At 37.8% G+C, this 16957-nt stretch overlaps 2 protein-coding genes across 3 annotated transcripts; both read right to left on the minus strand.

The window, feature by feature from the left end:
* Positions 1-3889: 3889 nt before the first annotated feature.
* On the minus strand, positions 3890-6703 carry LOC132634769 (uncharacterized). 2 transcript variants are annotated; one of them, XM_060350831.1, is made up of 4 exons: positions 6597-6703; positions 5636-6294; positions 4644-5544; positions 3890-4547 (listed from the first exon to the last, which is right to left on the minus strand). In XM_060350831.1, exons 3-4 carry the CDS (start codon positions 4794-4796, stop codon positions 4080-4082), a joined length of 621 nt encoding a protein of 206 aa, XP_060206814.1. In that variant the 5' UTR covers positions 4797-5544; positions 5636-6294; positions 6597-6703; the 3' UTR covers positions 3890-4079. The 2 variants fall into 2 exon arrangements, with proteins under 2 accessions (XP_060206814.1, XP_060206812.1); XM_060350829.1 differs by having other exon boundaries at positions 4626-5544.
* LOC132637059 (uncharacterized) lies at positions 4978-6055 on the minus strand. Its single transcript, XM_060354207.1, has 3 exons — positions 5798-6055; positions 5636-5701; positions 4978-5544 (listed from the first exon to the last, which is right to left on the minus strand). Exons 1-3 carry the CDS (start codon positions 6053-6055, stop codon positions 4978-4980), a joined length of 891 nt encoding a protein of 296 aa, XP_060210190.1.
* Positions 6704-16957: the final 10254 nt, after the last annotated feature.

The following is a 16957-nucleotide window of genomic DNA, read 5'->3' on the forward strand; positions in this document are numbered from 1 at the left end:
TAACTTTGTTATTTGATTTAGCATAGTTTAACTCGACACGAAATTCAAAAAGAATTTTTTTTTTTTTGAAATTTGTGATCATAAATATCACAAAATTTATGTGACTATGAGACTTATAACACTTTTGGTCTTAAACATGCTAGCTATAATGTTTGTGTGGTTGTAAAAGCTTTCCTAAGTAAATAGAAACTGAGATGATTGTTACTAACTTAATTAGGTCAATATATTTATGCGATGACTTCCATTTGATATAATCGTATTGAGGTTAAGATGAGAAATCATCAAATAAATTAATTAGATGTAGCTTTCTTATAGAAATGTGTCCTTCTCTTTGAAATGAACTAATAAGAAAATATTGTTAAATAAAATGTAATCATGAAGAAAGTACTAAGATAGCAAAATTACAGTAACTAAAGGATGTGATTGAACAGAAAAGAGGGAGACGCGGAAGGTAGAAATTAGAATACGGAGAAGAGAATGAAGATGAGGGAAATCAGATAACTTTCAACACAATTGTACGTATGATGTGTGATTTCGGCTAAAGATCGTGTTTTTCTCCTCAAACTCAAAGATCGTTATTGGATATTATGAACATCTTGAATTGTTCCGTGATTAAATCAATTGTTACTGATACCTTCTTTTTGGTTCCTTCGATATAGGAGTAAGGTCTGAGTACACTTTATTCTCTCCAGACCCCACATTGTGGGATTTCACTGGGTATGTTGTTGTTGTACCTTCTTTTCGGTTCCCACCTATTTAAAGTTTTAATCTTGCCTATTCATTCAACTACATTATTTATTATTTCTCTTTTATCTAATTAATTCATGCATTATGCTCCTAACCAAAATTTCACACATAATTTGCCAACTTTCCAAACGTGTCGTCCAGCGCGGCCTATTGGCTATTTTCATTCATAACAAATACACACACAATAGCTTGCACTTTTTACAAATCGATAATAGTCACTTCTTTTTAATTTTTTAAAACTTTTTGGCCACTGAGGAAACACAGTAATTAACTATTGCTGCCGCTAATGCTCTCAACACTTTCTTCTTCTTTATATGTTTTAGAATTATTACTTTTTAAAAGGTAATGCAATCTTCACCTACCGAAAATGTGATGGCTTTCTTTATGTGAATTTCACCAGTTGAGTTTCCATTCAACTAATTAATTAGCTTACTGGAGGAGATCGAAGGGGAGGCTTCAACTGTGAAACTGATTAACCAACATAACTGTTGAAATTTATAGTGTCGATAGTGACGTGACACAAATAGTGAGTAGCTAAACTGCTTAATTAATATTTATTTTGTGTGGAAAAGTTAGGCTATTCGTTTTGTTTATCCCGGATTCGGATAATCAATTGAATTTATAAACGGGTATAGGATATGTGCTTTGTTCTTGATGTATGTTAGGTAAAGAAAATAAAGATTTGAGGACTTCTTAATAAAACGGCTATTGATGATAGTTTGCTAAGGGTGTAAATAGTTATGAACAATATATGATACTTGATGGAGGGAAAACAATAATAATAAAAAGAGGAGGCCTTGGCCCAATCGAATGAGAGAAAGATTGTGTATATATGATTCTTCTACTACATGTGTTCTTGGAAAATAAAAGGAACCAACCCCCACCAAGGAGGGGGATGTGCTCTATTTATAGTGGCACTCCCATGGTTCTCTTACAATATGAGGTAATAAAATAGTAATAACAAGGACTGCTCTGCACGGATTTGGTGGGATTAGACTGATAGCGCCGTCTGACACACGCATGGTAGGTAGTTGACCGTGATTTGACGCTACTGGCATGTGGCTTGTCTGCAACGGCCACACGGACGAACGGCCACTCGGGATAACGGTCACTCGGATCACCGCCCGATCGGACCAACGGCTATGAAAGCCCGAGTCCTCGAGCTTGGCCGCTCCAACGATGCAGAAGGCAGATCCGTCGGTCTCTTTGCTTAGCTCCGGCCCAAGCATTACCCCCGTCAAGGGCGAATAATATCCGGCACGTCCTTACCCCCTCCTCCGGTTCTTCGTTCCACCGGTCTGCCTCGTATCCGGTTTTTACCGTATACAGATAGCCCCACACTTCCCGGATCTCCGATCTATCGGAGTAACGGGGAGTGGATAACCTTTGAAAACCGGTGGATCTGTCAGCTCATCGTTATCTTCTTATTTTGGCGGGAACGGCTGCATAACGCCTCCCCTTTTATTGGCCACGTGTCACACCCCGGGTGGTCTGCCCCTGCCAACCGTCCTTTGCACGTCGTTTCAAGTCACTTTACATTAATGATGGGGCACGTGGCGCTGTCTGATTGGTCATCCTCGGTAATCGTTCCTTTCCCATGCCTATATAAGGCCTTCCACCCCTTCACTTTATCATTTTCACGTTTTGCTAATCCCCAACTTCACCCCTTTTTCTGCACTTTTTCATCTCTACTTCACACAATCGACTTCCCATTTGATCTGCAGCTTGTTCATTGATTCACTCAGCGTGCGAAGGAGCCAAATCTGCTTCCCTTTCTTTTAGTCGCTACCAGTCTTCTTATCTTTCTCAAAATCCCTCTCTTGGGCCTCCCTTCTTTCCTGTTATAACGATGTCTGAATCCACTTCTCATGATGCTCCACCGGTATCTTCCCCGGGGGCCGAGCCTGAGACTCCGGTTAAATTCGAGCCCACGGCCTCGGACATCATACCGAATAAATTCAATTTTAACAAGGACCTCGAGATCGAGAAGCCTTCCTCTGTTTCAGACAGGGGATTTGACGTGAGGCGGTATCCCTCATCTATCACCGAGGAGAGGCTCGACGTAGTCCGGGCTGATTGCGGGTGGGACACCCGTCCGGTTCGGGTCTTCGCCCCCGGACCAGATGAATCTGTCACCGACCACCGTGAAGGGTTTTTGTATGTTTACACATATCCCTTCATTCTCAAGCTCGACCCTCCGGTGGATCCGGTTATCCTTGATATGTGTCGGACCTACGGCGTCGCACTGGCCCAGATCGGCCCAAATGTTTGGAGGGTCGTGGCTTGTCTCCGGTCATTGGCCAACAAAGCCGAGAAGGAGTTTACGCTGGCCCACCTGATACGCCTATACTCCCCGAGGTTGTTTCGGGGTGGCGTAATAAAACTGGCCAAGCGCGGCCGGAATCCATTCTTCGCGAAAATGGACGAAGACAGAGACCGGGGATGGTTGGAGCGATACGTCCGGGTGAAGACCGAGGACATAATTCCATCCGAGCATATGCCTTTCCCGGAGAAGTGGAATAATAAGCGTAAGCCCCAAGTCTCGAATGATCGCTTTGGTACCTGTTTTGTCAAATTTTGATTCTACCTTCTCACTGTTTCTTTCTTGCTTTTGCCAGCCAATGGGTACGTTCCTCCGGTCATCCGGGATCTTCACGACTGGGTCACCGAGCTCCTTGCTCAGCATCCCTATGATGACCGGACATGGGTTCACTTGTCTCGTGGCCGGTGGATCGCCCAGAACCATGGTAGCCTTCTATTCCACTTCTGCGGCATTCTCCTTTATTCGTTTCGTTATTTGATTTTTGCTATCATCTTGTCCTTTTAGGTTTGCCTAAGGGCTCGGTAGCCCCCAGGTCGGAATCGGGGGCCGCCCCTCCAGCTCCGGAGTCTGAATTTGACACAGCGGGTTCCTCCCGTGTTCTTACTGATGCCGCAAAAAGGAAACGACCTTCCGAAAAGGGGCAGACGCCGAAAAGGAAGAAAGCAAGAAGCGTCTCCCGTCCTTCACGGGAAGAGACAGAGCCCGACATCATTGTTCGGAGAGTCGGCTCCATTCCCTCCACCCACATCAACCAATTATTAACTAATGCAGCAGCAAACTACTAACACACATCAACCAACGTAGTGCAACAGGGAACAATTCAGATGACAGTCTAACTTCAAATTAGTGCAACAGTTCCGAACAAAAGTAGTTTAACCTTCAGGTGGTTAAACCAACCACAAATACATACTTTATGGTTGGTCGCAAAAGAAATTGTTTGGATTTACATCACATGACACTATCCAAAATAACCAGCTAATGTCAAATACCATAAACTACACATTAACTTCTAAACAAGATCATCATCAGGACCCATAGGACATTTGCCCTTCCCTGCTAGTTGCTTCATTTTTTTCTTCCTTGCTTCAGCTTGCAACTGACCGGTAGTGACTACTTCCTTAACCTTCCAAGTAATCTTCTTTGGTGAATATGGTAGATCTGAAGGGATAGAGACTCCTTTGGCATCCCCCTTAAAAGCAATCTTTATGTTCCCTGTTGTTGCTGCAACTCTTTGAGACCTGCTTTCCAGCACTGCTTGTGTCTCAGAAATTACCATTGGCCTCAATGGTGGATCTTCTTCATTCCCAATCTCAGGACCATATGCAGTCGACTGTTGTGTTTGAGATTGTTGGGTTGCAGCTTCTGCCTCATACTCTAAATTGACACTTTGTTTAGAGTTTTGTCCACCTTGACTCCTAGACCTTTGGCTGCTTGTTTTCTTCTTTCTTCCTTGATAACTTTCACCACCTTCATAGTTCTTCAAATCAAAGAAAACTTGTTGTGAATTTAAAGAGAAATCAACTTTGTACTAAAAGAAAAAACTAAAAAAAGTTACCTTTAAACATCCCCTTACATTTTGATTGAAATCACCACACTTGTTGCATCTCATTAGAGTTCCCTTTCTTGACTCCTTCCATGCCCTTTTTCTCAAACTTGCCTTATCAGGTTCTCTGTTTCTTTTCGTCTTGGGTCTACCAACAAGTTTGACAATTTCTGGAGGTTCCATTGCGTGAGCAGGATATATTTTCCAGAATTAGGGACCCCTTACTGGTTGCAATTTATGTTTATATGTCAATAGATAAGCCTCTTTTTTATACCAGTAGTGGACCTCTTCCAATGGATCAATCTTTTTGTGCATGAGTGCCTTGGTGGCATGGTGACATGGTATTCCACTCAAGTCCCATAACTTACAAGTGCATTTCTTCAACTCCAAATTCACTGTATGCCAGTCCTCCCCCATCTTTCACCTCATAACCATAATCTCCATTAAACTCAATTGTACAAGTGGTAGCCATTAATCTATAGTCATTGTACAATTTCTTAGCTGCTGGACTAATATCATTTTGCCAAGTCCTGCCCATCTCTTCATTTTTCACCAACATATTCATCACCTTCAACCTAATTTCCTCCAGCATTTTAATGATTGGTTTTTGTCTAGCTTGAAGTATCCAACTATTAAAAGATTCAGTACAGTTATTGTCCACCATTAGATTCTTGCATTGAGTATCAAAATATGCCCTACAGTATTTAATTGCAGGAAAATGAAGAAGATCACTAACTGAATCTTCATCCACTTTTCCTAACACCTTCAAGGTGTCTTTGAACTCTTCTTCATAAGTACTCCATGCACACCACCACATCAATTTTTTCTCTTCACCACTCCTCCATTTCTTACACCAGTTGGCTTCTATATGCCTCATACACCACCTATGATGTGCTTCTGGAAGAACATTGGATACTGCATCCAATAGACCCTGTATATACAGGACTTTGTGAATAAATGGCAGTAAGAAAAATGAAAAAAGAAATGGCATCAAGAAAAAAGGAAAAATACAGTAAAGTTACCTTTTGCATGTCAGAGATAAATGTCAGAGCTTCACCACTTTTAAGCTCCAAAGAAATCTTCAACAACTGAATAAATCAAGTCCATGTTCTTGTGTTTTCCTTTTCCACTACTGCCCAAGCTAGTGGGTAAAAATAGTTCATTGAGTCTTGGCCAGTAGCTACCAATAGCTGCCCCTTACATTTCCCTTTCAGAAATGTTCCATCTAAACCAATTAGAGGTCTCAAACTTCTCCATCCTTCCTTCAAAACCTTGAAGCAAATGTACATTCTCAAAAACCTTCTTTTACCTTGTTCAAGTGCATCTTTAGAGATGTTAATTACCATATCGGTTCCTGGATTGGACTGCCTAAGTTCCTGACCATAAGCTTCAAGCCTATTATAGTCGTCTTTGAAACTGCCTTCCAGCTTATCAAAAGCCATTGTTTTGGCCCTTTTAAGATTGTCTTTCGAGACATTAAACTTAAAATTCTTTACCAGTTGTCCTCTTATTTCTTTGATAGAGTATCTTGACACAAATCATCATAATTAATTAAACAAGTATTTTTACCATACCAGGTGTGCAGAAATTTTTCATTGTACACCAGCTCCGGTGAAGTTTCCCATTTGCCCCCATAGTTGAAAACAATATCCACTTCTTCAATCATCCTTCAATACAACACCTGTCGAATAGACAAACAACTTAGACATAGGGACCACTTTACCATTTAACACCAACCACCAATTCAAAAATGAATTTAAAACCCTATAAAGACAACAACAATTTCGGGACCTACAAAGAATCTATCTTTACATATAAAGAGACAAAATCAAGTAATAAAGTAAGATAGTAGACCTTGTATGGACAGAATATGAAGAAAAAAAAAGCATATGGCCCAGTAACACCTTTTAACACTTTTTACTTCATAGGCTCACAACATCAGAAATCGTTAAAATAAAAGGGAAGAAAATAGTAAAAATTTACCTGAGATGTCGAAATCGACACCATTGATGAATATAGTCAGAACCCTAACAGAAAATTTTGGGGTTTTCACTGGGGTTCTCCATTTGGGTGTTATACCTTTGAAGTCATCACCCATATGACTGAATAAATGAAAGGATTAGGTTTTATTTTAATTGGGTCAGGTCCGGGTGGGGTATGGGAATTTAAAAAAACAGGTGATTCAATACTTTTAATGTCATGTGGCATTTTTGAATTCAAAATATTGATTTTAGAATTTTTTAAATTCAATAAATAAAGGGTCGTTAAGAAAAGGGTATATATGCCCCTTTTCATTAACAGTGAGGGATAAATCCTTCTTATTTTTAACGGAGGGTATATTTGTTCAATATCCCATAGTTGAGGGGTATATTTACCCCTTTGCCCTTATAATAAACAAACATGCTATATGATGTATAAAAAGGTGAAAAACATTTGTTAATAAAATATTTGAGGAAGAGTTGGATTAATCACCATCGTGTTGAAAAAGAGGTTACATCATCTTCAGCTATATATAAGGTCCCTTCCTGTTTGTCATTAATTGGAACACACTAAAAACTTATTATTTGCATAGCCCATTCTCGAGAATGGACTCCCTTATCCTTTTAAACGTAAGATTCTTATGTATGAGTCACACATATCGATGTCTCTATGTAAAAATAAAATAAAATTTTATAAATTTACAATTTTTGTAATATATAATTTATTTTCGAACCGTAATTGGAAAAATTATTTCTTTTTAAGTCATTGTCTTTCCGTTTTCATTCAATTGTACTAACTTTTTTTTTTAATTCTTTTTGTCCTTTTTCTGGTTACAATAATTATCCATAATTAGTTTAGCAATCACATACTAGCGGGTGGGGTCACACATGCAAAATTTCACTAAGATATTCAAGATTTAATACAGACATAAAAATAAAAAGATTGACGATCTATAATGTGATAAGTTTTAATATATACATAATTTTTCAATGAACGACGTTCAAGCTCATCCTTAAACATAGATGACAAAATTAACTAAATAAGAATTTCACATCTGTACTTACACGACATAAACATCTTTAAACAAGCAAATTACCTAATTTTAAATGTGGCAACAACTACTAAATCTCAATTATTCTTTTTAATTACATGATGTTTTGTATTTATATTGAAACTTCGACTAATTTGAATCCACGTAGCATAAGACCTATTAAATGAAACACTCGCTATCATCAGTATAATCTTAAGTTGAACTAGGTTGTAGCACGTATATAGATAATTCTTTTTACTGTCTTTAACCAACTTCACATTAATTATGAGATTCCAGGTGTTGAAAAAACTCTCCTCTATCGTGATTTCAGCATTTCTCATCCTTTTTGAACATTTTTATTCACTGCAATGTCACACCTAAAGACCAATATATATAGAGCTCTTCATAAAATAGGAGCAAATTATCTTACCTGACATTTTTTTCATTTAATTTTGTCAGTCTTATATGGGTAGATGCACTCATACAAGTAGCGAAAAGTTTAATTTATTAAAAAAAAGGACTTCTTATATTACATGGATTACCGCTTAGGCCGGTGCTAAATGAACAAGAGACGAGAAGAAGGATTAGACACGAAATTTTTCTCAACAGACTAAATGATCTGTTAATTTTTCTAATTATTAAAGATGAATTCTTTCACCATCATGGACCCATTAATCATTATACTTAATTAAAAAATAACTTTCAAAAGATACACTTTATGTAAGCAACAGATTGGGTCCTAGCTAGCTTTATAAACCGAGGTCTAGTATTCTCTAAATTGAATTTTTTATTAGATATTTGCTCCACACGATTGAGGCGGGCACTTAATTAATATAAAATTTTATCTGATCCATCATATGATGATGTTGCACGAAAGGGTTGACTTTGACAAATTTAACCTTCCCCTGTACTATTTTGGAGTACCCAAAAAGAGATAATTAGTGGGTATTATCGTCATTTAGGATTAAAAAAAAATGTAGTAGAAGTTAATCACCATCCATAGCCATAATGTAGCACTCAAGACAGCTAAAGTAGGTTTAACACTTTTTATAAATCAATTAACACAAGTCATTTCCCTTAATCTAATATTAATTAAGGGATCTACGACAGATTCCACTCATGATTTCATTTTCTCGTCACTTGCGATTTTAAAAATAAAGTTCTAATTTTGAAATAAAAATATAAAATGATTTGTCAAAATGTTTGGATGTTACTGATTCAATGACTGTAAAGCTCACCTACTTTCATCAAAGATTAAAAAACAAAATAAGAACTTTTATTTACTTATTTGGTAAGTAACGCTAATTATGTTGCCTTTTAGTTAGTAAAGACTTCTTTAGTATTCTTTAGTAGAACTTCCTACTCTCAATTTGTTTACCTCATTTTCTTTTTTGTCTGGCTTATTAAAATTGGCACATTCTGATGTTTAGAGATGGCTTAAGTCATCGATAGACCCTCGAACCTGTCCAGAAATTTCATTTAGATCCTCCAACCGAGATTTGTACCATCTGAATCCTCAAAGACCACTTTTACTGTGTCATTTAGACACAAGTTGCTGAGCTGGCCCACCGCGTGCAGTACACCATGCCATTTTTCCCATTTTTTTTTTAGAAATATGTAAGTAAAAAAGAAAAGAAAAATTATTTTAAACCTAAACCATAACGTCCTCAATCCCCCCGCCGCGGTCCCCCACTTCATCTTCTTCCCCCACTACTTATTTCAAACATAAATCTCCTCCCATTTTTTCTATCTTTTTTCTTGTTTTGATCTATTTTGTTTTTAGCTTTAGATTTTATGTTGGTTTAGATTTTAATGACAGAAAGGACAGAGAAGGGAGAGAGCCAGCGGCGGCTCCATTTTTTTCGGCGAGCAAGGTTGGTCGTTTGAAAGGCCACAGGTGGAAAACAAGGTGGTGTGCGGAGGAGATGATGGCTAGAGAAAGAAGGGGAAGGAGAAGTGTAGGCGGCGACGGTGGTGGCGACAGATCTGGATGGTGGTGGCGTCGGTGGTTGAACTCTGCCAGTCGCCCATGGTCAGCTCCAACGAGGCAGAGAAACATATGAGTAGAGGAGAAGGAGGGGCGGGGTGGGGGGGAGGGTTCATTTTTGTATTTTTTTTTTTAAATCTTTTAAGTTAAAATCCATCTGTCATTATTTTATTGGTCATTTTGGCGTGTGAATTAAATGCAGCTGTGTTATTTGGTTGCATATTAACTTTGTGTCTAAATGGCATAGTAAAAGTGATCTTTCGGGGTTCAGATGGTACAAGTCTTGATTGGAGGTTCTAAAATGGAATACCTGAACTAGTTCAATGATCTGTCGATGACTTAAGCCTTTAGAAATCAATCAACTTTAAAGAGAAAAGACATCATTTAACCTTTGAACTTGGCACGAAAACTCACTTTAGCAAAACTTAAGTTGTATTTATATACCCCCCTTAACAACTTTCATTTCAATTATTTTCCACCCTAAAAAAATAATACCACTCTCACAATGTGAGGGTGTATTACACTTGCGCCACGTTATTGCCACGTCAATGCCACATCAGTGCCACGTCGTTGCCACATCATTGCCATGTCAAAATTACCAACACTTCATTTTTTGTTTTTATTTTATTATTTTTTCTCTTTCTCTTTCTCTTTCTTCTTCTTTCTCCTCATCCTCACCCTACTTTTAGTAACCACTACACTGCTGCTACCGCCACCGCTGCCGCCGCCGCCGCCGCCGCCGCCACTGACGCCGTCCAAATTGGACGAACAACCCTTCAAAAAAAATCATCACCATCATCTCCCCACCAAATTTCATCAAATTCCTTCTCAAATTAGTCCCATTTACACTCAAATTCGTCTAAATTGATTGTTTTGATTGTTATTGTTGGCCATCATTAGTTTGGACGAAATGCCCTTAAAAGAAAAAAAAAATCACCACCACCATCTTTAGCCCACATCCACAACCACCACCATCATCTCCCCAAACAAATTTCATCCAACTCCTTCTCAAATTAGTCCCACTTACACTTAAATTCGTCCAAATTGGTTGTTTTGGTTGTTATTGTTGGCCATTATTAGTATTATTATTAGCAAACCCATTTCTTCCATAACCATTATTCCATAACTTTATTTTTGAAAGAAAATCAAAATCAAAATCAAGAAACCAAAAAATGGTGAAAAAGAAGAAGAAGAAGAAGAAGAAGAAGAAGCTAGGGGCGGGGCTGTGGCGGGGGGGGGGGGTGTGGAGTGAAGAAGAAGAAGAAGAAGAAAAAGCAGCAGCTGGGGGCGGGGCTGTGGCGGGGGCTGTGGAGTGGGAAGAAGAAGCAGCTGGGGGCGGGGCTGTGGCAAGGGGGGCTGTGGAGTGGGAAGAAGAAGCAGCTGGGGGCGGGGCTATGGCGGGAGGGGGGGGGGGGGCTGTGGAGTGGGAAGAAGATGGTGGGTGGGGCTGTGAAGTGGGAGGGGGATTGTGAAGAAGATGATTTTTATTTTTATTTTATTTTTTAATTATATAATGTTTATTTTATTTTTTAATTGTATAACCTTTATCTTATTTTTTAATTTATAATAATATATATATACCACTTTTTTTGTTTTTCACTCTCTTAATTATTTTTTTTTATTTTTTTTGCCACGTCAGCATTTGGGGTGGAAAATAATTGAAATGAAAGTTGTTAAGGGGGGTATATAAATACAACTTAAGTTTAGTTGTTAAAGTGAGTTTTCGTGTCAAGTTCAGGGGTTAAATGATGTCTTTTCTCAACTTTATACATTCTCATTTTACTATTGACATGATGTAACATCCCGTAAATCCGAATTAGGTATGAATGTATGAATCTGGTATAAAAGTGATATTTTAGCTATACGAATCTATTTGGGATGAACACGGGTGATAAACAGTCGTTTTGAAGTCAAACCAAAAAGTGAAGTTCTTAAGGCCTTCTAAATTCGTCTAAGTCTAGGATAGTCTGTACTTATGGACTGTTTTCGGGCACTTGCGCTAGGAATTTGTGAAAACTTCCACCTTGAAAGTTGTAGCCCTTTGAAATACCTTTCCAACGATATATTAGGGGGTCAAGGGAACATCTGTACAAAAAGTTATGGCCATTTTACTGAAGGATTACAGAGCAGTCCGTTCACTGGTCATGTTATACGAACTTGTTATACGGCCCGTATAATTTTATACGGACCGTATAACTCGTCCGTACTTCATGACGCTTCAAATCGACGTTCTCTTCAGCCATGATAAAATATGGTCATATTATACGAACCGTATAACTTTATACGGACCGTATAATATGTCCATATAACTCCCGCCTCATTTTTGTGTAAATTCAAGCCTTGAGTTCTTTTATTTCATTATTCACAATTCCAAGCCCTAGCAACAATCCAAAACATCTAGGTAAGTCAATCCAAACCCTTCCAACTCAATTCTAACATATACTCTAATAATCTAAGCAAGAAATCATTGTTCATAAACTAGGGTTTTCAAGAAAACCCATCTCAAGGTTCAAGAATTCAAGATTTTGGAAATCTTCTTCAAAGTTAAAATCTTTAATTCAAGTTTGGAGCATTACCAGGTATGTAGAGTTATTATCTACGTGTGGGAACATCATTGTTCTTCCCACGCCTCATAATCCATAAATTATGATTCTCTACGAAAACTAGCGTTTTCTATACCATGCTCATGACAACCCTAGGTCCACGTCCATGATTATATTATGTATGAATTGCTATTATTCTATCATTGTGTTCTTAATAACTCCATATGATTATTGAGAATCAGTCTGTAATCCATAAAAACCCATATCTTGTATTCCATGGATTCTTGCATGCATGTTTTTAACTAAGAATGATTATTTCATGAATATCCTACATGTCTACAAGTTTTCATGCAACTATATTATATAATTATTTTCATGCTATGATATAAGATACATACATGCTAAATACAAGTTATTTCATGAAACCATGTTTACAAGTTATTTCATGAAACCATGTTTACAAGTTATTTCGTGAAATCATGATTACAAGTTAAGTACAAGTTCATTCACGAAAATCATGGGCTTCTTAGCCAATTATATCATGTTCATGTTTTTGGGAGTTGCACGAATTACCGAGAAGGCTCGGATAGCCTGAAACTACGTAGCCACCGTAGGACAAGGATCGCTCCGCCCAGTTAGGACGATACCTTAATTTTACACTGAATGGATCCATCAGGCACGTTACCACCTTATACCCTGGCAAGGTATGGGGGTTCTACTGGTCCGACGAGGTACCAGACTCCACGTATCCACGTGGTGATATCATGTGTCGGTTTATGAAATGCTCTCCCTACTTATCATGTTTTACTTACATTAGATATTGTTAGACCCCGTATTTCATACGTCGAATTATTCGCGAGGGAATCGACGCGAGTTAAAGACGGAACCCTTCCCGGACACGAAATAGGAACCCTTAATCCTAAATTTCGAAATTAGGACTAGGTGTATATAGATTTTTACTTAGTACAAAAATATTAGTGGAAGACTTATTACACATTTTAATATTGGCAAAGCATGCTAGTGGTATACATTTTAATATTGGCAACTCATTATTATAAGAAGGCATGCTATTACATGTTGGAAGACTCATTACACACACTTAAATATTAATTCATCTAATGCACATGCAAGTGTAAAATAGACAATTAAAATTGAGAAGTGAGGAAGTGAGTCTCGGCCATGTAGCCGAGACTAGTGGGGAATATTTCTTGAAATTTTGCTCAAGACCATGTGATTGGATCAAAGCCATGAGGGGGACATGTGGCCAACACATGTGCATCATATTTAAACCCATTTGTTGACCAAAAATCAGATTTACCCTCACTCCATCTTCAACACAACAAACTAGAGAGAGAGAGAAAGCACAAGCCATGACATTCGGCCATGGCTAAGGAAAAATAGAAGCTTGAGTTGTTGATCCAAAAATCAGATTTTCAAGGCAATTCAACCCTTTAGAAGTCTCTAACAATGTGAAGGTGATCATTAGATAGCAAGAGCAAGAATTAAGTTCAAGACTCAAACCCTAGCCAAGTTGAGAAGTCAAAGTGCCAAGGTAAGGTTTAGCTTCTTTTGCATGTGTTGAGGGTGGTGTAAAACGTGTGTTTGAGGTGTAAATATAAGTTGCATGCATGAAACTATGTGTGTTGATATTGAAGTATGGTTGTAACTTGGTAAACATGAATTGCATGCATGAGATTTCGAATGTTGGTGTTGGAATGTTGTTGAACCGTGTGGACTGTTTTAGGACGAATTTTGAGGTGTTGTGAATATGTAAATGTACATTGCATGTATGAAATTATGAATGTTGGTGTTGAAACATGGTTATAGCCGAAGGGGCTGTTTTAGAGGTAATTTGGATATGTTGTGCATGTGTAAATGTGAAATGCATGTATGAAATTGTGTGTGTGTGTTGATGTTGAGGCCTTGTAGAAGCCGTAGGGGACTGTTTGGTGTGGGATAATGGACTGATTTTATTTAGTAATTATGGTTGTGGCTATCCTAGATTGCATGGCAAAAAGAATGAAAAGAATTGGAAGGTTAAAGGTGAAGTTGTGTTGATATGAACATGTTGTTGTTTTGTTGAATTATGGCCGTGTAGTGGACTATTTTTGTGGAAGATAGTGAACTGATTTTACTTGTTATTTTGATGGTTGTTGTCATGAATTTTATGATGGGAATGAAGGTATTTAATGGTTAGAGTTGGAACTAAAATTGTTTAAAGGTTGTTGTAAGGTTATAGTGTCGACAATATAGCTATTTGCGTACGAATTTGGTGATATATTTATCGTGTGATTGCTGGTCGTATTTTACTGAAATTATATGAAAAGAAGACATGAAATAATGTGTAAGAATCATATGTGGTTTGCTTGGTATGTTCGTAAACGTTTGCAAGAATTCCGGGCACCTTTATGTTGTTGGTTAGGGATTGTTTTGGGCGTGTTGTTGATTAGGGACTGTTTTGGACGTGTTGTGGTTAGGAACTGTTTTGGACATGTTGTCTTCTTTAAATTGGAAAGACTAATGATAGTTAAGAATATATATTGTATTTACGTTGTTTGGGTTGTTGTAAAGTTGTTACACGAAAACGTTAAGGCTACGGATTATTAGGAGTAACTTGATAATGTAGTAGCCGTATGTGAATCGTTATGGAATGTTGTGAATGTGGGATATTTGGAATGTTATATGGGCTGTCCGGGTTGGTATTGAACATATGATTATTGATGTTGGATTGGTTGTATGTAGTTGGTTTGCATATAAAGAAAACGTCGTCTAAACATCTAGAAATGAGTTACTAACTTTAGAATACGTTTTAATATCCCCGTAGCTTAACCATAATTCTTGACGTCTTAATATAGGTTGAAACTTTGGGCAGCGTATACGTGTTGTGTTACGAATAAACGCCAAAGGTATGTAAAGCTGTCCCTTCCTTCTTTTGGCATGTCTTAGATATAAGTGACATATGATATGAGCTTTGGGGTAATTCTATTCATAAGTTCGAGTGTGATTCAAGATTCTTATTCACTTCTTGATGTTAGAATTCTTAAGGTAATTGAGCTATTGCCTCTTAAGTCTTTTGTACGTTGGATAATAGTCGATATATATCAGCTTCTATTTGTAGTAACTCTATGATGACTCATGTCTTGACTTCACTACATATTCATACTGTATATCATATATATTGTTATTGTTCCACCCGATCAGCTGGATTATGATATTCTTAAGCCGGAAGCGGCTGCCCGAAGGGGCCATTATTATTAAGCCGGAAGCGGCTGTCCGAAGGGGCCATCAATATTATGCCGGAAGCGGCCGTCCGAAGAGACTATTGTGTTATTAGCTGGAAGCGGCCGTCCGAAGGGACTATTGTATTATTAGCCGGAAGCGGCTACGAGTAGGATATTCTATATTTATATTGTGTATGCTAGAATTTGTGTAAGGGACCATATGGCATGGTTCAAAATACTGTTCCAGGTTACTCCCGGGTTGCTTTCTAAACTTGTTTACTGTTACGCTTTTCCTTGTTTATGATTCAGTAATGCTTTACATATTCAGTACGTATTCCGTATTGACCCCCTTTCTTCGGGGGCTGCGTTTCATGCTCGCAGGTTCAGGGACGCGGTTCGACAATCCAGCCACCTAGGAGGATTCAGCACTGAGAGTCAGACAACTCCACTTGCTTCGGAGACTGTTCCTGTCTTGGTATAATTTTGTGTATATATTGCGGGCACGACGGGGCCCTGTCCCGTCACTTATGCATGGTCATACTCTTCTAGTAGTCTGCGAACAGCGTGGGTGTCATGGTTACTGTTTGACCTTGTCGGCCATTGTTTTGTTGTACAGAAGTATTGGTAGCCTTGTTGGTTTGCCTTGTCATACGTTACGTATATGTATCAATATGTTTTGGGATGTTTTAAGTTACAGGTCGACTTTGTTATTCTATTTACAGCTTTCAAACTTAATTAAATAAACCCTATTGAATGCCATGAGTGAGTACAGGTAACATAAGTTGGGTTATCGGGCAGGTTAAGCTCGGTCACTCGTCATGGCCCTAGGTTGGGTCGTGACATATATATTACTATTATATATAAGAGCAAATGTGGGGACTTTTGTAGTCCTCACAATAATTTCCCAATTTTTTTAAAACTTTTTAATTAATTACTTTTAGGTCCTAATCTTATTTATTTAAGTCAATTTTTTTGTTTTTTGTTTTTAAGGTCTACTTTTCAAAAGCTATCGAACCTGGAGACTTTTGTAGTCCTCACAATAATTTTCAATTTTTTTTTAAAAACTTTTTAATTAATTACTTTTAGGTCCTAATCTTATTTATTTAAGTCAATTTTTTTGTTTTTTATTTTTAAAGTCTACTTTTGAAAAGCTATCGAACCTCCTACCTCATTTTTCATGTTCTTTGGTTTTCTGGTTGGTGCTCGATATCCGCATTTGAGCCCAATTAATCCAGATAATTCGCACTGTATCGCGCCTATTCGGGGGGAGCGCTTCCTCCAAAGATTTTTTCCATATCCATGTTCGAACCCCTAATTCCTAATTAAGAGAGGAGCAGCTCCATCCGCTGCACAAGTTAAATTATGTATTTATCTTAAAAGTTCATTAACTATGTATAGATTATTTATTTAGAACTAAATAACTTCAGAAAATTAGGATACATAAGTTATAAATGTCAAATTCTGGCTCCACATTTGATTTGAAGTAAATAATTTCATCAAAATGGAAGTTAAAATATTAAAGGAGTGGAATCAAAATTTTGCTTTCATATAACTACCCACTTGTGGGACCACAATAGGTATAT

This window comes from Lycium barbarum, chromosome 4 (genome assembly GCF_019175385.1).
Source record: "Lycium barbarum isolate Lr01 chromosome 4, ASM1917538v2, whole genome shotgun sequence".
NCBI lineage: Eukaryota > Viridiplantae > Streptophyta > Magnoliopsida > Solanales > Solanaceae > Lycium > Lycium barbarum.